This window comes from Poecilia reticulata, linkage group LG17 (assembly GCF_000633615.1).
Source record: "Poecilia reticulata strain Guanapo linkage group LG17, Guppy_female_1.0+MT, whole genome shotgun sequence".
Lineage (NCBI taxonomy): Eukaryota > Metazoa > Chordata > Actinopteri > Cyprinodontiformes > Poeciliidae > Poecilia > Poecilia reticulata.
Window position 1 is genome coordinate 965,772 of NC_024347.1, and position 25,648 is coordinate 991,419.

The 25,648-nt window shown below is 42.9% G+C and overlaps 1 protein-coding gene across 2 annotated transcripts; it reads right to left on the bottom strand.

The window, feature by feature from the left end:
- Nucleotides 1-615: 615 nt before the first annotated feature.
- On the bottom strand, nt 616-24,261 carry chd8 (chromodomain helicase DNA binding protein 8). 2 transcript variants are annotated; one of them, XM_008432965.2, is made up of 39 exons: nt 24,167-24,261; nt 21,272-22,433; nt 20,113-20,415; nt 17,868-17,981; nt 17,271-17,776; nt 17,070-17,181; nt 16,438-16,641; nt 16,256-16,324; nt 16,115-16,170; nt 15,924-16,041; nt 15,759-15,842; nt 15,513-15,650; nt 14,406-14,527; nt 14,055-14,298; nt 13,159-13,335; nt 12,935-13,078; nt 12,743-12,841; nt 11,871-12,030; nt 11,573-11,783; nt 10,427-10,622; nt 10,165-10,335; nt 9,777-10,067; nt 8,799-9,019; nt 8,498-8,700; nt 8,249-8,405; nt 7,642-7,731; nt 7,452-7,555; nt 6,821-6,944; nt 6,143-6,218; nt 5,764-6,035; nt 5,401-5,633; nt 4,080-4,757; nt 3,892-3,998; nt 3,575-3,796; nt 3,372-3,467; nt 2,542-2,655; nt 2,317-2,418; nt 1,505-1,609; nt 616-1,384 (listed from the first exon to the last, which is right to left on the bottom strand). In XM_008432965.2, the coding sequence occupies exons 2-39, from the start codon at nt 22,328-22,330 to the stop codon at nt 1,007-1,009; spliced, it is 7,860 nt and encodes a 2,619-aa protein (XP_008431187.1). In that variant the 5' UTR covers nt 22,331-22,433; nt 24,167-24,261; the 3' UTR covers nt 616-1,006. The 2 variants fall into 2 exon arrangements, with proteins under 2 accessions (XP_008431187.1, XP_008431186.1); XM_008432964.2 differs by having other exon boundaries at nt 16,438-16,644.
- Between the last annotated feature and the right edge of the window lie 1,387 nt (nt 24,262-25,648).

The window sequence follows — 25,648 nt, forward strand, 5'->3', positions numbered from 1 at the left end:
AAAAATAAATAAAAATAAGCAGAGCTGGATATTAATAGTTTGTCAGTTGTTGCTAAACAGAATTAAAAAACATAGATGCAAGTAGTTTTGGTTTGTTAACTTTCCACATTAAAATGATCAAATAAATAATCATCTAGTTTAAATAAGAGTTGTTCCAATGTGTTGAAATCATTGTAACCTTTTGTGTCAAAAAGACGATGCACACAGGAGGGTTTTTTTTTTCACTGTAGATTGCTGTTATTCATATCACAGATACAGTCAGATCATAAAACAAGAATAATACCTCACAGCCGTCATCTTTGCACCATAGTACACAACTGACGAGCTCTACATTATACAATACACCCATCCTCCTCGCACTGCTTCAGTAACTAATAACGCCATTTTCCCCTCTCCCTCCCTCCCCATAACCCCTTCCCACAGAGTGAAAACACTAACAGTATATCCACACACTGGAACCCACCCCTCCTCCAATCTACCCCTCAAATTAGTTCACAGGCTCCTCTGGAAAAGGAGATCGGGGGTAGGAGGAGGGGATTGAGGGATCTGTTCTGCTCAGTAAATGTATCCAGTTTCATGTAGCGTTCGAGGACCAGCTTTGAGGGTTTTTTTTTTTTTTCCTTTTTCAAAGATATGAAAAGTGTGTCTATACAGCGAGGGTCCCCGTTTGGTCACGTTTGGGAATGTGATGGGAATTCATGGGTTCGGATGGAAGAGAAGGAAATAAAAACGACGAGAGAGACGTCACGAGGAAGATCGAGAGGAGCTTGGTGCAACATGACCGCAGTAGGAAAAAAAAACAAACTGATGGATGCACACTTTGCTCCTTACACAGAAACAATCCTAAATAAAACAAAAGAATAAAGGTAGCAAAAAAAAAGAAAAAGAAAAGAAAAAAAACAATTTATCTGTTACATGTTGGTAAAAAAAAAAAAAAAAAAAAAGATCTCGGAATAGCATGATTTCATTTTGAACGGTGGGGGCGCGGGAGACGAGTCAGTCCAAGTCAGTCGTCCGAGCTTGATGAAGAGTCAGAGTCCTTCTGCGCCATGATGACGTCATCCAGCAGCGCCTCTTGATCCGAGCTGTCGTAGTCGCCTTGGGAGAGGCTGTCGCCGCCCTCCATTTTGACGTCAAAGTCCGGGCTGGTGAGGAAGTGGTGGGACGTCTCCAGGTCCTCCTCGTCCATCATGTAGGCTCCGTCCGAAACCAGAGTCTCTTCTTCTACGCCGTCCAGGGTGGGGTCTTCGGGCGTGGGCTCGGGAGTGTGGTAATGGTGATGGTGATGGTGGTGGTGATGGTGGTGACGCCGCCGGTGGCTTTTCTTCGGGATCTCGGAGTGCTCCGTCAGCAGGCGGTGGAAGAGGGATTCAGGCAGCAAACCCTGCGGGAGGAAGAATAGAAATAAAAACATCCGTCTAAGATATAAAGAAGAAAAAAAAACCAAAACAACTGTTAAAGGTAATTTCTTTTTACAGCATGAAGAATAAAATATTTAGCGTACTGATTTTTGAACCGTCTCAGACCACTCGGGTGCAACGGCGATATTAGGATTTTCTTCCAGATACTCCTTCAGATCCTGCAGCATCGGACAGAAAGCAGCTCCAACCTACAGAGAAACGTTGGAATGTCAGCTGGTTCAGCTCCGACGTAAAACTTCCCGACTTTTCCAGAACTCCCAGGCCGTTAAGTGTCATTTTTAAATGGAAAACACTGAAGTTCATCAGATGTTTCTATGATGAACAGGATTTACATCTAGAACCGTGGAGTTAAGGAAGAGCACATGGATGAAAATAATTACACAAGAAAGGAATGATGGGAAGAAAGAAAAAACAATAAAAAGAAAGATATAAAGACAAAACAGACAGGAAGACAAAAGACAGAAAAGAGAAAAAAACAGCCAAAAAAAAAGAATGTCATAAAGAGAGACAAAAGGAAAGACAGAAATACAAGAACAAAAAAATAACTAGACAAAAAGAAACTGAAAGAAAAAGACAGAAATAAAAAAGAGAAAATAAAATAAGAGGATAAAAAGGAAACCAAAACGACACAACGGAAGAGAAAAGGAAAGATGAGAAGAAAAGAAAAAGACGGACAAAGAAAAAAATGGAAAGTCAAAGGAAGACAAACAAACAAGACAAAGCAAGAAAAACACAAAATGACAGACAAGAAAATATAAACAATAAAAAAAGAGAAAAAGACTGTTAAAAGAAAGAAAGAATGAAACAAAGAGACACAAAGAAAAATGACAGAATGAAGGAAGAAGGAGTCAAAGGGACAAACAGGAACATTGAGGGAAGAAGAAAAAGGCGTCACCTTCTTTCCCGTCAGCATGTTGATGACCTTGACCTTCTCCGTGCCTGTAAGGGGTTTATTCGCTCGCCTCCTCCTCTTCCTCTTGCTCCTGTTCACCAGCAGCTGGTTCACAAAACACAAACCTGAATTATCGCCCTGGAAGTGTTGAAATTCACGCCTGAAGCCCGGGGTGCCACACAAAACGACACTTTTTTGATTCTTGATATTGAACAGCCAGGACTTCACCTCCAGCATGTCTCCTTCCACCTCATAATCTGGATTCTCTTTCAGCCACGTGGGGGGGTCCCTCCGTCGAGGAGCACGCTCCAGTGGGTCATGGAGGCCGTCTAGCTCTGATAGCTGAAAGAGATGATTAAGGTCGGTCAGTTTGGTGTTTGCCTTAAGGATGGTCAGTTAAAATCTAAGTTGGAGTGTTTTCACAGCTCATAGTCCGGAAGACTCAACTATTGCAAAATCTGTTACATTTTTAGCTGCTGCGGTTTTACTTTCACACTGCACTGAGCCGAACAAACCAAACCCTTTGAAAAACCTGTTCCCCTCCTCGCCTGGGGTGGCGCTGCACCAAGAACCACTGAAGGAAACAACATGAAAATCTCAAGAAGACATGAGCGCAGCTTGCTTCTTCACGAAATGTTAAAAACAGTAAATAAATAATGGAGCAGCGGTTGTAAGACTTCTCATTTATCTTTGTTCTAAGACCACTACATGTTTGTTTTGGTTGTATTTACCCAGAATGCCCTATGCTATCATAAACTTCCTGCTCTGTTTGCATTCACATATGCATTCAAACCACACCACAGTTCACTTCCCTAATACCGAAACCTGGGCTTTTAGGTGGACCAGAATTCGTTTCCTTTACAGGCATCAGAGTTCGATTCACACCTCTACAAACGGACCGGACTTTCTATAAAAAACTGCCTGGATCTTGATTAAAATGGACTAAACAAGGCTGGTATAAATGCACCTGAAGAGCTTGTAACACCGTACTGCTAAATAAAAAACAAAAAAACAAAAAACAGACCAACAGAACAGGAGAATAAACCATGACGTCTTACCTCCTGGTCTTTGCGTTTCTTGCGCCCGCTGCTCTCTCCCCCTGACCCGTTGGGCAGCAGAGCCTGCTTGGAGAACGTCAGCTTCAGACCCTCCTCCTGGAAGGACAACAGAGAGGCGTCAAAGTTACAGATTCCAGTCGCTACCCGCCATAAGGAAAGCAGCGAATGGCCAACACTAGGCTGGTCTTCCCGTATCATGTCACCTTGAGGAGTTTCACGGTGAACTCTCCGTCCTCTCCCTCCGCCCCGATGCTGGTCGGTGCGCTGCTGGGTTTCCGGATGACCCGGGTGTACGCCATGTCCTCGCCCACCAGCTCGGAGCTTGGGTTGAGCTGGGCTTCGGGGATGTAGCGCCGCCCCGAGGGCCACTGACCCGACAGCACCAGGTGGCACAAGTTGTCCAGGCGGTTGATCAGCACGCGGTCCTGAAACAGGAAACAGAACGTACGGTGTTAGTCTGAAGAAGCTATTGGTAGATTTTTGGTCTGCTGCAGACAAATAGTTTTTCTTTTTTAGGTACCTTAGGCCATTCGACTCTGATCGGCTCAGGTGGAAGTATGCTATCTTGAGATGGAATCATGGAGAGTAAACTGTTTTCTTCATCCACGTCTCCTACCTTCATGCCGCCTAAAAAGTGAGAACAGTGTGAATGTGAAGTCTTTGGTTCTACTTCCTGTTGTTTTTATGTGATCCCATCTATGGCCTTACCTCCTTCTACTTCCTCGTCACTGTCGCCGCTGTCGTCGCTGCTACCAGAGCGCTCTGAGGATGACGACCCCGAGTCGGAGTCTGAATCCGAATCGGACCCTCCTTCGCCTTTCCTTCCAGTTTTTTCCGTTCTGTCCCTGCTGCTTTTGAAGCTCCAGTCCGGACCCTGCGCTTTGCCGCCGTGGTGACCCAAGGCCAAGGGCGTGCTCTGCAGGTCGCTACCGATTCTCCCCCCAAACAGTTGGGCGCTCTCGTCGGCGCCCTCCCCCTTCGCTCCGGGTAAGCCCATCTCAGACTTGGACTGGCTAAGCGTCATGATGGACGGAGCCGGTGGAGGAGGCGGGGGAGGTGGAGGCGGCGGCAGAGCCTGCTGATTCTGGATGAACTCATCGCGAGCGGAGCTGAAGGTGAACTGCGGGTCTGAGAAGATGGAGAGCTCGGTGCGGCTGACGCCGTGAAGCGAGGCGCCGAGCATCAGCTGCCGGTCGTGGTCCGGCAGGCTCCACCAGGCGGGCAGCTCGGCGCTGCGCGGCGCCAGAAGGAGGCGCTCCTCCAGGGAGGGGTGGGGCAGGACGCGCTCGCGGAGGCGCCGCAGGAGGCTGATGCGGTACAGCGTGCGGGAGGCTCGCTCCTCTGTGATGGGAGCCACAGTCTGAGTCTGAGTCAGCTCTGACGGATCTGCGGACAAAAACAGGTATTCTGTTATTGCAGCACAAACTGTTCGTGTAGTGCAAACTAGAGATCCACCAATCAGATGCCCCAATTACCCTTGTAATTATCAAACAGCAATAATAGATTTTTTTCTATTCCTTAGATGCCTTCAACTTTGAGCGCGTCGACTTCAGCACTGTTTAGCCCGCTTTAACAAACTCTAGTTTACTTGCGTGGATCGTTCAGTTCATTTGGGGGAACGCGCAATCTAACGCAAAAGAACAAACAAACTCTGGTCCACTGCAGCTGAACTGATCTCTGGTGCGGTTTGAATACAAGTGGACCAGAGACCGCTCCAAAAGCAGGACGTGAACTATAGTGCAGTGCATTCTGGGTAAATGGAACCAAAACAAATGCACAAGTACAGCGTTAGTGGGAGAAATTGATAGTAATCTTTTATCAGAACAAAAGTAAAACCTTATAACTGATCAAATCTGACGCCATTTTTGTTAACATTTCAAGAAGAAGGAAGCTCCGCTTTAAATGAGGATTGTCTTGAAATTCATTTTTGTTAGAACAGAATTAAGCCAAGTTGGTGAATCTAGAATAAAAAACGACGTTCAGACTGTAAAGTGATGAAATAGAAAACCTCAAAATAAACAGCAACTACCTTCACCACGGCCTTGGGGGAGGTGGCACACCCTCCGGCACATCGCGACGAATGAACGGAAGTATCGGCTGAGGCTCTCGTCGGTTTTTTTATCCAGACGGGCAAAAGTTCGGAAACGGGTCCAATTGAACTCTGCGTCCCCCTCCTCCGAGACACCCAGCTCCTTCTTGATCTTCTCCACTCCAAACGTGGAGACCACACGGTAGAAGTCGCTCTCTTCTCTCCGCGTCCATCTGTAGAAAAGGCGTGAAAAGACGCTTTTTGTCAAAATAAAAAAACTCTCTAAACTAAACCGGAATGAAAACATAATTGTTTAAATAAATGATTTGATGTGGCAACTCAAATAAATAATCAACGGTTTACCGTTGCTGTCGTTCCTGCCGTGCGATTTCCTTCAGTTTGCTGGCCTGTTCGCAGCGCCTGCGCCGGCGGTCCCCTTTGGCCTCGGCTTCGATCTTTAGCTGCTCCTGTCTGTAGCTGCGTTGGTACGCCGTGATCAGCCGCCTGAGCCGCGCCGTCAGCGAAGAGCTTGAGGGCCACTCGCACACGCCGCTCTGGATGGCTGCGCTTTCCGTGACCATCGGCACCGGCTTGTCCTCCACTGAGATCTCGTCATCCACGTTCATAGAGTCCGGCTGCAAGGAAACGGCGAGCAAAGACTGATGAGTGAACCGCTGAGCTCCAAAGTTTCCTGCTCTAGAACGGTGCTACAAAACTCCAAAGTTGTCACTGCGATCGGTACCTCATCAAAAAGATCTTTGGAGAGTCTAGATGCTGGCTTGAACTCTGGATCCTCTGAGAACTTGTCAAAGTCGCCACTGAGTGTAACAAACGCGACACGGTCAAGCAAAAAGAGAGAAAAAGGTGTTCAGAAAAAGAGTAACAGTTTATGAAATGCAGAACTCCAAACAAACCACACTCTAAGGATTGCTGGATAAAAAAATGAACTAAAACTTAAATAGGATGAAGAATGATTTGCTGGTTGTTGGAATATTTTTTATGTAGTCTTAATCTAAAGACCTGTACACTAATTATAGCAGCTTAAACATCTGCTTTCTTTCTTTATTTTGACAAAGAAACAAATAAATTGTGGAAAACAAACATTTATTCGAACCTGCAATACAAATTAAAATCCCTATTTTCCGACAAACTGCAAATCATCTGGTAAATGCTATGAACTATAGCTAACGTCAATGTGACACCAGGCAGAGCATTTAAGGACCAGTGTAACAATATTTTCTACTGCTTTTTATTGTGGGAAAGATTTCAGGAAAATACAATTTTGTTGGGGAAAGATAACTGCGACTATATGAAACAAATAGTCAAATCAGCTAATATCTACCACATTCCAAGCAGTTCTTCCCAACGTGAATATTGAGCACTGATGTTATCATAAAAAAATTTAAAAAACACAACTTACTCGTCTCCAAGCTCGGCGTCTCCAGTGTGCTGCTCAGCATCGATGGCCTTGTCGTCTGGCCGACCGACTCTCTCCACGAAGCAGAGGCAGGGATCGGCCCGCATGGTAGTGTACATCTCATAACCTGGAAACGGAGATAAAAACCAAGGCTGCTCAACTGGAAAAAACAAAAAAATATTGAATAGAGTGCAAGTTCCTCAAATGTGAAAAGTGGAGCGGCTCATCAGAACACCAAGGCACAAACTAAACCGTCCTCAGGGTATCTGCAGGTTTCATCAAGATGAAGACTTTTTATCGCCACCTTGAATGATAAAGCTAAAAATACCTATAAATCTAGAGGATGGTTGGTGGAACTTGCTGCATTACAATCAAGACTAGCATAAACTGTGAACCTGGCTTCATGCTTCCAACACTGCATGTAGTTACAGCCAAACCTTTGCTTGACAAGAAGATCCCATGAGAAAGAAAATCTGCATGACTTGGTTCTTTCTTTCTATTTTAAAAGAATTCAAAAAAGAAAGAAACACAATCTAAGGCATTCAATTTAGACACACAAAATTAAGACTTTTTAAGGACGCGCAGACACCCTGAACCTGGACGTGAAAAGCAGAACAGCTTTAGCCGGACCTACCATGTTTGAAGACGCCAGCGAGCAGCGAGCGGTCTGCGTCAGAGTCCCACCAAGCTGCAGGCACCTCCTGCTGCTCCATCTCTGGCATCCAAATGTCGACATCCCTGAAAAACCATCCAACCCGCTTCATAAGCTGGATCTCAGTGAACTCTGGTGATGAAATTTGCTTGCACTTCACTATGTTTGTTACCTAATGTCCGCCCCCTTCAGGACAGACTCTGCATGTTCACCTATGACCTCCTGCTTCAGGTAGTAGAGCATACGGACCCTGAGCAACACTCTGGGAAAGGAGAGGGGAGGAGTTAATGTTCAACCAGGAAAATTTGCATAGGCAGAGCTTTGATGTATTTATATCCCTCGACTTATCTGTTGTCACTGCACAACCACAAACTTTATGGGATTTTACTGGGATTTAATTTAAAGAGCAAACACAAAATTATGCACATCTATAAAACGTAGAACTGGGCAATAGACGATAAAATTTCAGATTTTTTTAACATCAAATTCTAGAAGACGGTAGTTCTTCAGTGTGTCAACGTCACTCTGGAAACACAAGAAATGCATCGTTGAACAAAAAAATATATATATATATTTTCCAAAACTTCAATGATCAAATACCGAGAATTTGATTAATCTATAAAACTGATTATTCGCACAACTGCACACTGAGCTTGTGTTGATCTACCACATAAATAGTTTGTGGGTGTAATGTCGTCCAAATGTGATTAAGTTCAAGGGGTGTGAATACTTTTGCAAGCCACTGTAACGTGAATTTAGTTCTGGGAAAGTTCACCAACTTGTTGCACTGGTGCTTCAGGTGTTTGCGGTAGCTGTCGTCGAGCAGCAGGGTGTCGGGGTTGTACTTGCGGATCCATTCCACCTTCTGAACATCGAACGTGCTCTGAGCCTTGACCCTCTTACCTTTCCTGCCTCTTGGAACGGGGATAGAAAGGCCTAAAGCAGGAAAATTAAAGTAGGAATATTTTGTGTGGGAGGAAAGTTATTAAAATGTATTTTTACATATTGATAAACATGCAGCTTCCTACCAGAGTGGTTTAGTAGTGTTTGGGGTTCCCTGCCGTTCTCCGGTGGCGTTATGAGCTCCCAGATGAAACTCTTTATATTCTCGTCGCCACGATAGTGCATTAGACAAAACACCAGAATGACACGGCAGATGGTTTCTACGTCACGTTCGCTCAGACGTCGTTTACATCTGGCGTGGGCCAAGATGTCCCTCCAGCGACCCCATCTGAACCGGTGGAAAAAGGTGTAAGAAAAAAAAAAAGACGATGTGAAAACACAAACAAAACTTGATAAAGTCATGGTGCGCCTCAAATATTTTCTTACCCATAGACAAGGAGGTGTTTCTCCACCCGGAAACAGTCGGTACGGCCGTAACCTCCCCCGCTGTGGCGGTCGGAGCGGCGGGAAGATCTGGAGTGTCTTGAATTGGCAGGCGGATACTCTTCATCGCTGTCCAAATCCGACAGGTCTCCTCCTTCGCCTCGCAAACTGGAGTACTGGCGCGTCTGCTTCCGGATCCTGGGAGTGTCGATCACAAGCGTGTTCTGCGCAAGAAACGACAAACTTCGTTAGATATTCATGCAATACAAAGTTAATACATCAAACAAATGCAGGCCGAGACCTGAATCCAGGAACAGGGAATATTTTGAATATTCTGCAGGTTTGACCAATTCAGATTCAAGACTTTTTAAGACCACTATGAATGGAATTTAAGACCTGTATCATGACAGAAATGTACAAATTTCATCCAGTCAACTGGCAATATATTTTTCATTAAGTCATAATAGATGGGAAAAAAGCTAGCTAGTTAGCAAAGGTATGTTAGCAGTGAGTTATCGGTAGCCTCAACCATCATGAGTCGCAGAATGCAATGAAGGTGAGTGCGACTCAGACTTTTGCCTGACAGAAAATATATTTAATTTATGAGATAGTTCTCTAAAGAAAAAAATTAACACATGCAATTAATATATTAAAGTCCAACTTAATTTTTAAAATGAATTCAAGACATTTTATGCCCTTCATTTTGGACACAATAATTTAAGGCTTTTTAAGGAGGCGCAGACACCCTGCAGGAACAACGCTGCTAACCACTGCACCAACATGCAGTGTCATTTATATTTCTATCCTGAAATATGAATGATTAATGTCCAATTACAACATGCAGCCAGAAAAATATTCTGAATGATTTTCCTGGATTTTCTGATATGTTCTAAAAAAATGTTTGAACACAGATTAAAGTTTTACAAAACCTACACATTTAAATCTGTCTTTAAAAACTTGACCATGCCATGCTGCCTTTACCTTCTGATTGATGGAATCCATGTCGATGTCGGCTTTCTTGGCCCACTTCTGCCAGAACTCAGGGTCATCCAGGGCGATGTCTGTGCGGTTCTCGGATGCGACGAAGCTGGCTTTGGAGAACGTAGAACCTTTGCCTTCGCTCTCGATAGTAATTGTGGTGGCTCGCCGCTGAAGGATCTGGTCGATGTCTTCCTCACAAAACCGACTGCCTTCGTCGTTTTCATCCATGATGGCGGCGTAAGCTCCTTTCCTCAAAAGGTCCTCGATTTCCTTCTTGGAGAACTGCTGGAGCTGTCATACGAGATGAAAGGCCATTTATACAACTTATACAAACGGGACAAGAGATTTTTTTTCTGCTCAAACTCGGGTGCTACGGGTTTCTCCTTACCCCGTTGACGTTGCTGTCCTTGTTGCCGCTCATGCTTTGTAGAACGGCACGGTCCAGACCGAGTTTCAGACTCGCTTTGTCCAGCATTTCCCTCTCGTAGGAGTTCCTGGTGATGAGGCGATAGACCTTCACTGCCTTCGACTGGCCAATACGGTGGCATCTTGCTTGGGCCTGGACAGAAGAGAAGCAGAACGTTTGCCGCCAGAACTCGGAGCCTTTATGACCGCAAAATACAAAACACAACCGTGGCAGGACGTCGCACCTGCAGGTCGTTTTGAGGGTTCCAGTCAGAGTCAAATATGACACAGGTGTCGGCGGCGGTCAGGTTAATACCCAGACCGCCAGCACGGGTACAAAGGAGGAAGACGAAGCGATCCGAATCCGGCTTGCTGAACCGATCGATGGCTGCCTGTCGCAGGTTCCCACGAACCCTTCCGTCAATTCTCTCGTAAAGGTATCTGCGTAAAGGAGGGAACTTGATGAAACTTGGACACAAATGGCTGATGCAAACAATTGGACGGCTTTTATAAATAAGAAAATAAACACTTTATTGCCTAAAATGCAACACCTTAGCATTCCTTCAGTGTACCCTTGATCAATGTTTCGATACAGTGATGTTTCTAATATGAAATATTTGAAAAGCTTAGCGCTTTCTGCTAAGCTTTTGCATTAGTACAGTGTAGCAATATTTGATTAATAAGGTAATTTTTTTACAGAGTTTAAACCAGGTTTAGTTAAAACTCTGCCTCATATTTATGGAAGAAATGTTTTTTATGTGTATACCTTTAATGCAAAATGTATAAGTGGTTTTTGTACAGTTTTGACTTACTGCAGTGAGTATGTTGTTCTTTCATCAAGTGATCTATTTTAGTCTTCAATCCAATCAACAATTAATCTATTACCTCATTAGTTTTCAATTATCCCAGTCAATCTATAATCTATTGACCATTTTTTTGGTTAATAATTGGATAGCAAAAGATGCTTTTTTACAGAATCTGAGCCCAGTTAAATTCTGGTTCTGGACAGAACATATTTAAAGACAAAGGATATATATATTTTTACATCTTAAAAGCAAATTGTATTATATTTTTGTACAGTTTTGACATAATCGCTGCTCTCAGTGTGTTGTTCTTTAAAGAAATGTTTTTTTTGTCTTTACACTGCAGTTAACACTATTAATTGATTACTAAATTAATTGACAATTATCTCAATAATCAATTAATCAAGATGAATCAGATTTGTCTCAGCTCTAATTAAAAGTGCTTAAAAAGCATGAAATATCCACAAAAAAACCACCTATTGATGGCTACAAAACACATGCTCTACCTGAGTATATGTTATTTTTGACACTGTGTGGTTTAGTGACATTTTCAACACAATATTAGCAAGTTAAATAAAACAAGCACACCTCTTGTTGATGAGGTAGTCCTCCAGAATGTCTAAGCAGCGCACCATCTGGGAGAAGATGAGCACTTTGTGGCCGCCGGCCTTCAGCCGAGGCAGCAGTTTATCAAGTAGCACCAGTTTGCCGGCGGACCGAATTAGGGCCTGCAAATGAAAGTCCGGGGCCAGGGGGTCGTACTTCTCCCGCAACTCCGCCACGATCTTCTCTTCGGCACCTGAACAGGACACCGGGTCTCAGTTAAAAATTAAAACGTAGTCCACACTAAAAGAAACGGAGCGCGTTAAAGATGACGGCGCGGTACCGTTAATGAGGTAGGGGTGGTTGCAGCACTTTCGGAGCTCCATCATCGTGTTGAGCAGGTTGGGGACGTTGCTGTTGCTGTTGGCTCCTAAACTCAGGAAGCTGAAGTTCCTCTCCAGAATGGCCCGGTAGTACTTCTTCTGGATATCAGTCAACTCAACCTGGGAGGAAATGGGGTTTTAATTCCCCAGTTATCTTTAACAAAAGCAACCACCTCGACATTCTTTGGATTGGCTTTGATGCCCTGTTTGTGTGGTTTGGGTCATTTCAAAGAGTCCTAAAAGTTTGTGATATTGTTTTATGATCCAACACTTCTTAGCTGCACTCGATTTTGTATTTTAAGGGGCACCTGAATAAAGACGTCTGCCCCCTTCGCTTTCACATTTTTAATTTGTAAATATTTTCTAAAACTATGAATCATTTTGCTTCTGCTATGTAATCAGGGTTTACTTTGAGTTTGTCATTTAAAATTTCAATCAAAAACACAAATGGACACTATTAACAACAAAGTCAGTGATGAAAAAAAAAAAACAGAACTTAAAATGGATAAAACAAAAGGACTATTAAAAGAATAGCTCCCAAACAAAGTGTTTTATTTCATTTTACTTTATAAAGTGTTGGATGTGAATTGTTCATGTACGTTCTCTATGTAAGTGAATGTGGAAAATGTCAAAATAACAAATTCTAATCAAATGTATTAAAATTTGTAGTTATAAAATTGTGAAAACGTTCTGGGTGTCAACATAATTTTGAAAGGCACTGTAATTTAATTTATAGGCACAGAAATTCATCTGGCATTATGCAATTAAAACTTAATTTAAAAGTTTTTAAAAATAGTCTCATGGACAATTGTAATAAAAAAGACAAGCTGACCTCAATAATGGTCTCCTGCTTGGGTGCCAAGTTCTTCTCCACGTCTTCTTTGAGTCTCCGCAACATCATAGGTTTTAAAATGGACTGCAGTTTCTGAACCTATTAAAAAGACAGTTTTGCAAAATTGCAATCAGTTCCATGTGAAACTGGAGGCAAAGTGGCAACGAATTGCCAGATTTATGCGTTTCCCACCTGCTCCTCAGTTTTGAGGTCTCCGAACTCTCGGAGGAATTCGATCTCAGACGGGAACTGAGCTGGCTCCAGGAAGTGAAGGAGGCTGAAAAGCTCCTCCACGGTGTTTTGAAGAGGCGTGCCGGTCAACAGCACCTTATGTTCCTGAGGGAATCCATCAAAATGTTAAGCTGAAGGAAGAAAAAAAAAAAAAGAATTGCATATTTCATCGTCTTGATTCTCACCAGGTCGAGCATCTTCAAGCTGTCCAACAGTTTGCAGTTTCGGTTTTTCAGCCGGTGGGCCTCATCGATGATGACGCAGCGCCACGAGATCTCCCTCAGCTCCGGGCAGTCCGACAGAACCATCTCGAAGGTTGTGATGAGGGCGTCAAACTTGTACGCGCCTGGGATTAAATGTCCCTGGAAACAGAAACGGAGTTTTGGTTTGATTAAGGATGAGAGCCAAGTTGTATGGCTTAAAAATAAAACTTTTTCTGATTTTAATTGCTTTTTTTTTGCTTTCTTTTCTAAAAAAGAAGTTGCAGAAAACATTTTCAAAAAAGGCAATCCCTTCTGTGAGTGGTGCGATGGAGAACTAGGGCCAGGCTACAAGAATGTTGGTTTAATTATGAGAATAAAGTGGTAATATTACGATAAATGACTGAATTTTACCTGAAAAAAAAAAGTTTTAATGAGAAAAAAAGTTTTTAGTTATCAGAATCTGATGTGACGACTCAGTTCGTGAAGTTTTGTCTTCAAATTGACTTGTCTGCACGATCAAAGTGTTTCCTTATACAACTAAGTCATAACATTTCCCATTTCTTTGGTATCTTTTAATTTTTTACTTCTTATAAAATTACGACTTTTTCTGGTAATATTGTGATAATTCTCGTAACAAAAAAAAACTTATCCGTAGAGTTGACCTTAATTCAAAGTTCAAATAAACAGGATCTGTAGAACAAGCTCGTCAAACAAAATGGTGGCTCTGGGTGGACTGATGTCACTCTGAACTATGGAAACCCAAGTAGTCCAAATCAGTGACAAAAATAAATCCAGATTTCTTCAGAATCAATTCAATTCATCAATAAAATCTAATTATCGCCCAGCTCCTCTGTAATCAGTTACTGTGCGTTTTTCACCTTGTCGTCTTTGCAGTACATCTCATACTGCTGGATCATCTGCCGGCTGGCGAGGCTCCCGTGGTACACAATGGCGTTCATGTCGGTCCAGGTGGAGAACTCCCTCTCCCAGTTGGTGATGGTGGAGAGCGGAGCGATGACCAGGAAGGGGCCTTGAACTCCGGCGGCGTACACCTCGGACAGCAGCGTGATGGACTGGATGGTCTTCCCCAGACCCATCTCGTCTGCCAGGATGCAGTTCTGCCTGAAAGACGCCGGACAACAGGGGAGCGTGAATCAAAGATGGAGGACTGGAGCGAAATGCCAGTAAAGATGGCAGCGACTAACACATGAATGCGTTTTGATGGTTACCTGTTGTACCAGTTGAAGAGAAGCCAGTTGACTCCTTCCAGCTGATACTCTCTGAGTGTGTTGCCGTTCTTGTACTCTCGGGTTTCCTCTAACTTTTTCCATGAGCTGGCAGGAGGCCGCGCCTGAGGAGAGCAAGGAACAAGTCAATCAGCTGCCCACAATTATTGCAAGAGAGGTGGTTGACTGACCGAGCCGCCCACGAAGCAAAGTCTGCACATGCACAGTTAGTGACAGTAGATCCACGGCTGCAAACTTAGAGACTTTTCAGGCAAAAACAAAAAAATTCATATCGGCTGAATCAAAATGGGCAAGTCAGTGATGGCTGGAAAACTGCAATCGGTGGTGCACTCTTTGTGATAGGGCAAAAATAATGTCAATATAGTTTTTTATAGAATAGTTTTTTCTAAAATTGTTAATTTTTTTAAAACTTTTTTTCCACTGTAAAAATTGAGTCCTTAAAGAAAACAAATTCTGAACACATTTCTAACAATTTTTTACAAAGTATAATAAATATTTAAGAGTAAACACTCAGACTGTTTAGCCAAACTACAAACCAAAATACACACGCCCACATTGAAGCAAACTTCAAGTTCGCTTAAGAAGTTTTAGAAAAAGGAGGAAAAGAAAATGGCTCCTTTTATAGACAATGACAGCAATGAACAGAACCTCTAATAGGAGCTTAAAAAAGCTGAATATAAAATTTTTCACTAAACTGTTTCTTTTTAAATCGTTTTTATCTTTCTGAAATTAAAGAGCAACACATTTAACGTTCAACAAACAGCTGCTCTTGTAATAGATAAGAGTTTAACAATTGAATAGAAAAAAAATCAGGAATTATTGAACAATTTATGAAAGTAAAGTGATTTATTGAAACATTTCATCACTAATTAAAAGATTCTGAACAAAAATAGCAAATAAAATCACCTGAACAGGATTTTCTACACTGTAATCCTTTAGAGTCGCTTGTATGCATTTTCCACAACTTACAGACAATATCTCGAATTCTCCACTTTATCATTTATCAAAATGTTCTAATCCTTCCCCAGTATAAACATTAAGCTTGGTCTGGGTTAGTTTGAAATATGCTTTGAACAAGAAATGACTCACCGATCTCTTCAGGCGAGGCTGCCTGTTTTGGATTTTGCCGAACTCTTCAACTTTCCCCTCGTCGACGTCTTCCTTCAGCTCCCAAGTAGCGTCTTCGTAAGGCAGAGAGCACCACTTCACCAGGTAGTAGATGACAGGCTGGAGCAAATCAGACAATATTAACTTCCTGAAAATATGACACTTACACTAAGCAGAGGAGTAGAAGAGTCTTAGGTCTCATTGTGAACCAAGTGACCCGTCACCGACCTCGCCGTTGTCTTTGTCCACGCTGTGGGACACGTCGAGGATCCTGTCCACCTCCACGTAGTCTGGGTTGAAAGACTCCTCATCCTGCAGAGAACCACAGTTACAGTTCAGTTCGCCGACATCCTTCCTCTGTGGGAATGTGCGAGTCGGCCACAAGGAGCTGACCTCCTGGAACAAATGCCTCATCTGAGCATGTTTGGTCTTGAATCTCTTGATCTTTTGATGGATCCTCTTGTCTTTCTCCAGCTGCTCCAGCGTGGCCCACTCACAGTGCAGGTATGAACTGAGAACGAGACGGGGAGGTTTCACGGCGATGCTTCACATTCGTTACAGTGACGAATATGAACGAGACTTACTAGTTTTTGTATTTAACAAAGAACTCCTCAGCATTCGTATACTGGCCCGGGAAAACCTTAAAAATAAGAAAACCCATTTAGGAAAGAATCAAATCACAAGAGAAAGTGTTTGTGATTTAAACAAACAAAAAAAAAAAACACCTCTTTCTTGGTTATCCTCATTGACAAGACTTTGTCTACGATGGCGGCATCTTCCTCACTCGGATTCTCCTAAAACAAAAAAAAAGAGTTTTAAACACAATCAAATCTGCAAATAGATATACATATGTTTAAAAAAAACAGCCATTATTGATCCAAAACAATTTCTCATTTCAGCAACTCACCACAAAAAACTGCATGCTGGGCTGTCCGTTGCCGTCGAGCTCCACTTCCTGTTTCAGCTGAGCTGCCGCCCCTCCGCTGATGGAGGCCACGGCGGCTGCCGTCGTGGTAACGTCCACGTCTTCCTGCTCATCCTCGTCGTCCGTTATCTTAATATCCAAGTCCTCTGTGTACTTCTTCCTCTTCACCACACGGTTGGAGCGCCTCTTCTGGCCAGACCAGGAAATTGTTAGTTAAAGAAGAGTAATGACATGAAAAAACAAAGACAAGAAATATAATTTTTTTTTTTAAATAAGTTTTTTCATACTTTAAGTTTGGGGCTGAAAGTGAAATGTAATGTAAGAGGCAGGGTTTACTAATGCCTCAGTTTGAGCTTGTTTTTTAATTTTTAAATTAACTTGAAATGTTTTATTTCTCCTCTGTTTTGTCATACTTCCAATTTGAGACTAAAAGTGATGTTTGAATCGTAAAATGGGAACTTTTCCACTTTCATATATTTATTTTACTAGCTTAAGTAGCTGCGACAGAATGGGACAGCTTTTTTATTTTACTGCTCTATTAATCATCAAAAATAATCAACCAAAACTCTGAAGTGCTGAATCTCTGTGTCCAGGTATGTTTTTCTTTTTTTTACCATGATCATGTCGTCCTCCAGTGCGACAGGTGAAGGTGGGCTCAGCTCCCCATCAGAGACGTCTGAAGATGCGTTCCTCTTTCTTTTCTTTGCTCCTACCAGGGTAATAGTGCTGATGGGGTAAAGTAGAGAGAAAGATGAAACTTGGATACGAGGTAAGAGCCAACATGCTGAAGTCACTACACAGAGCAGAACATTTACTTTGCTTTAGCCTTGCTCTTGCTTTTGTTTCCGGCTCCGGCTATAACTGCGCCGCCGCTCACTGCAATCGTCCCTCCTGATATTTTCACCACTTTGCCCTTCTTGTCGGTCCCCACAATGATTTTGGGTATCGGTCCTCCGGATATGGGACTTTTCTTTTTGCTCCCCCCACCGCTGCTTTTCTTTTTAGCAGTCGAGACAACAGTCAGAGTCCCTCCCATCTCCGGGGAGGTTTGCGTAGACGGAAGCTCGTCCTGATTCAGGACTCTGGGCAGGTTCTTCTCGCCACGTGCTTTGGCCCGAGCGATGGCCTCTGCCACTATTCGATTTGCCTTCTCCTGCTTGCAGAGGATCTCCACGCGTCGGACGGCCGCGGGCTCGCCGGGGGCCTTGGTGATGCGGATTGCCTGCGATGGAGTCGTGGTCGTAGCGGGAGGGGCTGCCGTCGACGGGTTGATGACCTTCACCACGGAGACGGTGCCGCCCGAAGATGTGGCCGAGCTTGTCTGGACGGAGAGGAAAACAAACGGAAGAAATGTAATTTTCTGTACGATTATGCTCTCATGCGTGCGTTTACATTCACGTGAGCGGCTCTACCTGCGGCTGCAGCAGCATTTTCAGAGGTACGGCGACCCGCTGTCCTCCTTGGCCCTGGGAAATCTGCAGCACCTGCGGGCTGCCGGTGCCGCCAGCCCCCGATACCAACTGGTACTGTCAACGCCAGAGAGAAAGGTTAACCATAAATATAATAGTAAGCAAAACATTTTAAAACATCTGAAGAAACTATTCCTACACTGGCTATGTTTTAAAATGCAAAATTCACATCTTTTAATATTTTTAGAGCTGCAAGTAACGATTTTCTTAGTGACAGATTATTCTATCGATTATTCTGACGATTAATCAAATAAAAATAAAAACAATTGCCACAGTCTGCTACTTTTTCATTTAACCACTTAAACTTTTTTTGCAATGAATTATTTTATTGCATTAAAAGATGAAAGAATAATCAAATTAATTTTATAAATATGGAAAGTAAAGATTTTATTGCCTAAAATGTAATAACATAGCAATCATTTAGTCATTGATAAGAATGGATGCTTCTACAGCTAAAAATAATTTTAACATCTACATATGAAAGTCTCAGTCCTTCCTGCTTGACTTAATACACAACTATCATATATAAAGCAACTATTTTTTTGGATTAACCGATTAATAATTGGGGAGCAAAAGGTGAATATTAGTAGATTTTTTTTTTACAGAATTTGAACTTGGTGATTTCTCTAACCACCGATACAGAATTTGATTTTGAACCCATTAAATATTGCACCCAGATGTGACCTGAATGTGATTCACTACAAAAACCATATAGTAAAACCACAATCCCACATCATTTCATATGCATTAGTCATTCTGAGAAAAAGATTTGAATTAGTCATCTTAACAGCGCTCACGCAGACACTAGCTGCAGACGACAGGTTGGCCCCGTTGCAGGTTGATGATGGGTTTTGACAAAATGCAATGTTCAATGCTCGCTTCATTATTGGTTAGTGTATTACGTTTTTATGGTGTGAAGCTCTTTGAACTGCCTTGTTGCTGAAATGTGTTGTACAAAAACTTGACTTCACTCAAGCCTCTTTCAGACCTGGCATTAACACACGTCCTACTAAGTCCACCAAAAACTGACATGAAAATCCAGTCAGTGTGTCAGCTGAGCAACAAACAGCTCTGTTTATGTTCAATACACTTAAGCTACTGTAATATTCAGACATTAAAGCTGCAGTATGTAACTTTTATAATCAACATTTTTAACATATTTGCTAAGACAGTTTAATATGAGACGGGTAATCTGTGAAAAACCTGAGCTCCATCTGCAGAAATGTAAGCAGCAAGTGCACTAGCCTGATTAACAGCGCTAAGTCCCTCCTCCTGGCTCTGATTGGTTGCTTCTGACAGTAGTTTATTTCTGCAGTTCTGGAAGAAGGCAGCTGAGTTCTATATTTGGTTGTTTTTTTTATTTTACAGATTATCTGTCACAACGTAGCAACAGTTTATATATATATATATATATATATATATATGCTCTTTATAAGGGTTACATACTGCAGCTTTAATAATCTGAGATAATGTTGCCAAGATGTCATTTGAGTAAGTGTTGCATAACTTTTCTTTACTCTTTTCTGTTAAAGAGGAAGTACATTTCCCTTTGACTTTGGCACTAATTATTGTAGTTCTACAACAATATAAACAGAAAGTGAGCAAATGCTTTCACTTTCACATAAAGAAAATGATTCAATCACATTCGGTCATCACATTCAGGACAATACTTTTCAGAATAGGTATTCAATACACCTCTAAAAGTGGTCTGAAGAAATCTGAGTGATATTTAGGTTTTTCTTTTTCAGCTTTCGCACTCATTAAATCAACTGTGCGCTTAAGCTAATAGTGTGCTAGCCAAGTGTGCAGTTTTATTGTTGTGCGGTTTTATATGTTCAAATCTCTTCTGTGCTGAAGCTAAAGCTTTGAAAGGTCACACATTATTTATTCTCCATTTGCCGTCTCATAAAACATCTTTTAAAACTTCCCAGGTGAGCTGATAAAAGAGTCTGGAGTTGAAATAACTTAACTCAAATGTGTCTCAGACTAATCTGAGCTGGACCACACCAGGATCGAAGTCACAGAATGAAATGAAGATGTTACAGAAAACACCAGCAGATCTGTAAACTGGCTACACGGTTATTAGCATGTCAAGTGTGCAAAATCTGAACACTGGTCTGAAGTGCTACTTCCAATCAGCTCAGCCTGGATATATGTTAATACCAGGTCTACCCACTTTAAATCTCACCTTCACTCCTCCTTGTTGGTTGGGCTGCTGTTGTACTTGCAGCTGGATTGTGAGGACCTTGGGCTGCCCCCCGGCCTGACCTGCAGCCCGGGCCTGGGTCAGAGCCGCTAGCTGGCTTCCCTGGAGCACCAGTTTGCCGCTAGGGAGCTGACCCAGAACCAGCCTGGCAGGGGCCTGCGTTGGCTGCTGTTGACCTCCGGGTGCCACTTGTTGTTGAGCGGTAACGGCTTGACCCGCAGGGGCTGCGGAGACGGACTGGGACGGCTGCTGGAGAACCAGGGTGATGCGCTTTGCTTCGCCACCCTAGAAACAAACCGGTGAGAGGGAAGTCATTATGAGATATCTGTAGAGCAGTAAAGGGTTGTTTTTTGCTTTTTTGACATCAAAATAAGTCAGATCAGCAATCCCTCAAGATTCCTATAGTTTTCAAATGCGGAAAAAAATTCTCTTATCCTTAACTTTGAACTAAAAACAATTTTCTAAGTAGCCTGCAACAATCAGCGGATTCTCAGATGGAAACCATTAAAAAAATTAACAACTTTGAATGAAGAATCAGGATAATGTGGTAAGACAAAAACATTATTCATAAATGAATGTAAAAAGTAYAAACTTACATCGATCAATTATTAGAATAAGGACATCTAGAACCACGCTTTTGTAAACTCAACTTTCTTGGTGTTGAGTATAAAATAAAAATTTGCTGACATTGATATGTGTGGTGCTGTTCAAATAGTATCTGAAACATTACGCATGAAGGCCAAGCTATATTAATTAACTGCATTATTGTCGTTCAAATGCAACATTTGTTAACCCTGGAGTCGTTTTCATACTCTTGATCCAACAATGTGTTCAACTTGACCTGTCTTAGGAACTTTCCTTTCACCTTTTCTCTCCCTCTACCTCAGCCTGTCGTCTCTCTTACTTCACTCCTGAAAGCAGCGCAGCGCACAGCAGTTTGCAGCCAGACAAGCGGGAAGTGGCAGTGTTGGTTTTTCAACATAAGGCAAATTTTAACGTATCACGATAAACTCTGATAATCTCATTTGCTTCACATTGTTTTAAGCATCTATATGAAAAATTCATTCTGAAGGTGTGGTGGCTTTTATTTTGTCAAGCACCACGGTCAGTTCCATGTAGAGAAAACCCTGGTATTGCTCACCTGCGTTTGGCCCTGCATAGCCGGCTGGAGCTGCACCTGACCCTGGGTCTGGACCTGGGGCTGAGCTGCCTGGCCCGGAGCCTGGACCTGGATGTGGGCAGTCTGGGCCTGGGGTTGGAGCTGAATCTGGGTGGTCTGGCCCTGAGACTGGACTTGGATCTGAGCAGTTTGGGGCTGAGGTTGAACCTGGACAGTAGTCTGACCTTGAGCCATCTGTGCCTGGGCTGGAATCTGCACCTGAACGGTCTGACCTTGTGTCTGCTGAGGCATGGACGTGAGCAACACCTGCTTGACCGGCCCGTTGGCGGACTGCAGCAGGCGCTGCACCCCTGCGGCCCCCACCTTGACCTGGGTCTGTCCTGGGCTGGCCTGATTTAAGACTGTACCTCCCTGCAGTATGGACATGCCGGGCTTGAGCGGCGTGCCAGACAACAGACGGATGACCTTTCCACCGGCCTGACCCGCAGTTCCCGATATGGCCTGCAGCACTTGGGCCTGACCCTGGGGACCTTTGAGGATGACGATTTTCCCGCCGGCTTGCTGCGTGATGGCGGCTAACTGCTGGGGCGTGAGCTGGTGCGTTATCTGAGTCAGCTGCTGCGTGGTGGCAGTGGTCGCTGGGGAACTGGAAACAGTCAGAGGTGAGCTCAGCAGGACGGTGCTACTGGACGCCCCGCTGGCAACAGGGATGGTAGTCTGCATCTGTGGCACAGTCTCAACCGGGGTGGGGGCTGAGGTCATGAAGGCCGCCGCTCCGGCGTCGACGGCCTGGGCAACAGAAACAGTCTGAATGGACGCCGCCGGCACCGGCTGCTGGGTGGGAACGTGAACGGGTGCCGGGTCCGGGATGACCGGAGCTGCTACAGGAACGCCGAGGCTGGTGCTGATGGCGAGGTCGGGAGAGGACTCTGGCTCGCCCGTCGGGACGGCCTGCCCCAAAGCCAGCTTCAGAGCTTCCTCCACGGGGTCTGAGGAACCATGAGAGAAGGAGTCGTCCGGCAGGGAGTCTAGGTTGAACAGGGGAGTGTCCTCGAAGAGGTCCATAATGGGATCCGCCATCTTTGCCCACTCCGCACAGGGAGACGGGCAGAAAGCTTAAAAGACTCCGAGATGGAAGCGATGTGGTAGTTGTCCCGATTCTTCTCAACTTTCAGGTAGACAGCTGAGGAAAAAAAGGCAAATAGTTTAATGGCTTACCATCAACTAGAAGCTTTAACTTCTAGAAAAGTATTGCTGAAGACAAGAATTGGGCCACTATGAACACATAAACCAAAGTTTACAATAAAAATACATAAAACGATCTGATCTAATGAGCTTTAACTATAAAGAGTATTTATTGGTAGTTTGATTCGTCATATAGACTTAAGCATTGTATATAAACATGGAGACAACATAAACATCCTGGTGTAGTGGAGACTTCAAGGATCGAAAAGTTTAAAGCAAYATATGGCCAAATAATAAAGTAACGACAATCTTGTAGTATATTAAATTAGTTCATCGAAGTTTTAATTTACACTGTGCGTCATTATCTAAACCTTGTAAATTGTATGACTGAATTCATAAAACTGAAAGAACAGATTGTATTTTATGTCAAAGAAAAACGATGTAATTATGTAGTGGAAGAAAAGGAACATGATTTTACAAGACTTAAGTAAATAAAAGGTTGAAAAATGGAATGTGCATTTGTACTATACCTTGTTTTCTCTGATAAGTAAATTTGATCCAACTGCCTTCAGAAGTCGACTAAGTTGTAAAATTACTTAAACTTATTAAAATAGATTGTTGTTTTCTACTTTGTGACAAACTGGCAAAAATGCTGTGTGATCAAAATACAACGCCACACATCTGCATTGTGAGACATGGTGGTGGAAGCATCATGCTGCTCGAACAGAAAAGCAGTTCAGAGTTGATGAGAAGCTAAATGGAGCGAAATATAGAGCAATAATAGAAGAGAAGCTGTTGGAAATAGTAACAGAGGTTTACTATTCAAAACCATGATAAGAAACACAATACCTTAGATTACAGAATCCTTATATGTGAGGCATTCGCACACAAGTGCATGCCACACTTTTCAGATTTTAATTTTGTAAGGATTTGTAAAGTAGGATTGTTTTCCTTGTACTTCACAGTGATGTTATGCCGTGTGTTTCTCTATCACAAGCTGCAACTGGACAAAGTGTGAAAAAGTTCCAGAGGAGTGGACATTTCTGAAAGGCATTGCATAAAATATAATAATAACTATTATTACTAATCCTAAACGGTCCATAAAAGAGTGAAAACTAGTTAGGAAAGAACATTTTTTTGATACATTCTTGGACAAAATGAGCAGAAAACCTTTGTTAGTACAATGAGGGTAGGATAAACTCCGAAAGCATAATTAGGCAAATTCAGTGCTATTAAATATTTAGTGTAGTTCTAAAGAAATGTTCTGAATGGGAATAGTGTGTAGTAAAGTCAAACAAGCAGGGTACGGATGCAGGACATGTAGGATGTTTTCCTCTCTACTCCTATCGCAGTCTCTCTTATAAACCCCGTCGGCTAGCATTAGCTTCTACAGCGACCAAAATGTGCCGATTACCAAAGCGTCTGAGACACCGGGAGCACATACAGGGGTCAAAAAGACGGTTCACTTGACGTCCGTGGTTCTTGGGTCCCCTCTCTGTCATTTACTAGCAACCATTCAGTCTACCGGACTCCTTCAATCTCATCAACAAACCGGACCAAACCAAAGCAACGTGCCACAATAACCACTGCCCGACAACGTTCAGACACAGGTTAGGCCGCAATGTTGTTTCGGTTGGTCTGCGTCTAAATTTTCGGCAAAAATACCGTGAAATAACCATCCCAACCACCCCCTCGACTCTCACAGTAATAAATTCGGGGTGCTAAATTTACCTTTGCATCGACACACATGGCTTTCTCCGTCTCACAACACTGTACGATTACAGGAAACGGCCAGGGAAGAGCAGGAACTAACTTCTTGCTAGAGAGAACGCAGAAAGCGAGCCCACTCTGCAGTTGCTAAACGGTGATTGGTCGGGTCTCTCCCGGCCGGCGGAATGTGGCGATTTCATTGGCTCAGCTTACCATCAGTCATTTTTACTCTCCCCCAACATGGGCGGGATGAGACCCCGTAGTTCGGTTGAGAGAACAATAAATGCGGCCTAGTAGGGATCATTTGACTCGGTGATCTTCATCACTGCAGTTTTACAGCTGAAGATGCCGTCAGTTAAAGCCAGCCGCTTTTAGAATTGACCTGAGAAAACCAAAAGTAATTTGATGCGTTTCAAATGACCACTGGCCCTTCATACGTGTTTGTGTTTGACGGTGTAATTTTTTTTTTAGCATTTTATTGCATTTGCCATAGCTCAGGTTATCAGCCCCCATCATTTGAATGCAGACTTCCTGAGGTGTTGCTGTTGACCTTTTTTAGATCCATAAACGCAGACCACATGATTACCCATTCCATCATGTTCTGGTTATTATTATTATTATATCAAATATATACAAGCTTTCCATATAGTATCAAAATGATGTTCGCGCGTCTAGCAGAAATTCTTGGACTTTGGCGCCCTCTAGTGTCCTAACACTAAAACACAGCCATTTGCTAGTTTCTTTTATGAAAGGTAAGGGTCAGATTAATCTAAGATAGTTATTTGTTCATTCCACCTTTAATGTAATTTACTGTTTAGATCTTTGTTTTATGAGTTTCTTTTTAATATAATGAGATTATGCTAAGTTTATTCAATTTGGATCGTGATTCTCTCATCATATGGCACATGGCTCATAAATAACATCATGCACTTTTTCATCTCGGGACAGGCGTTATCCAAATTTCCCTGGGAGGTGTATTGGAAAAAATAACGTTACCCTTCTTAATTCCTGGTGCTCTTTGTGGAATGGAAATCTGTTGCTGTTTTTTTTTTGTTTGCTTGTTTGTTTTTTTGAGAGAGAGAGAAATCTGGATTCTTTGTTACCATTCTTGACACCAAACCAGCATCAAAGTCGCAGCCAAACTGTACGTGCCCTCCAAAAAAAAAAAGTTAAATCATACATTCTTTCTGCTGTCCTTGAGCAGACTGTGTCTGCACTGGTGGCAACAATCCTTAGTTGGCTGATTTTGGGTACAATCTTACTAATAGCAGTTTTCTTATATGTGAAAATCGTTCAAGGAAGAACAAATTCATGCACCAAACCCCTTGAAAGCGACCATTCTGCTCCATTTAATCAAAATGACAGATATCCTCTCCCAATTAACACCTTACCCTCACCTAACCACCAGATCTTTTAAATTGTATTAGCATTTTGGTAATTTCTCTTTGCTGCTAAAGTGATTTTGTTCATTAGTAACTTTCACTGTTTGCATTTCGTCTGATG

Bases quoted from the DNA above. Each gene is read 5' to 3' on its own strand.
- chd8 (XM_008432964.2), bottom strand. From the start codon at position 22,330: ATGGCGGATCCCATTATGGACCTCTTCGAGGACACTCCCCTGTTCAAC. The intron at 16,645-17,069 runs GTAAAAAAAAGA...TGGTCTGGCCAG, and splicing joins TGGAGGACGACATGATCATG to AAGAGGCGCTCCAACCGTGT. The intron at 2,656-3,371 runs GTAAGACGTCAT...CATCTCTTTCAG, and splicing joins AGAAACGCAAAGACCAGGAG to CTATCAGAGCTAGACGGCCT.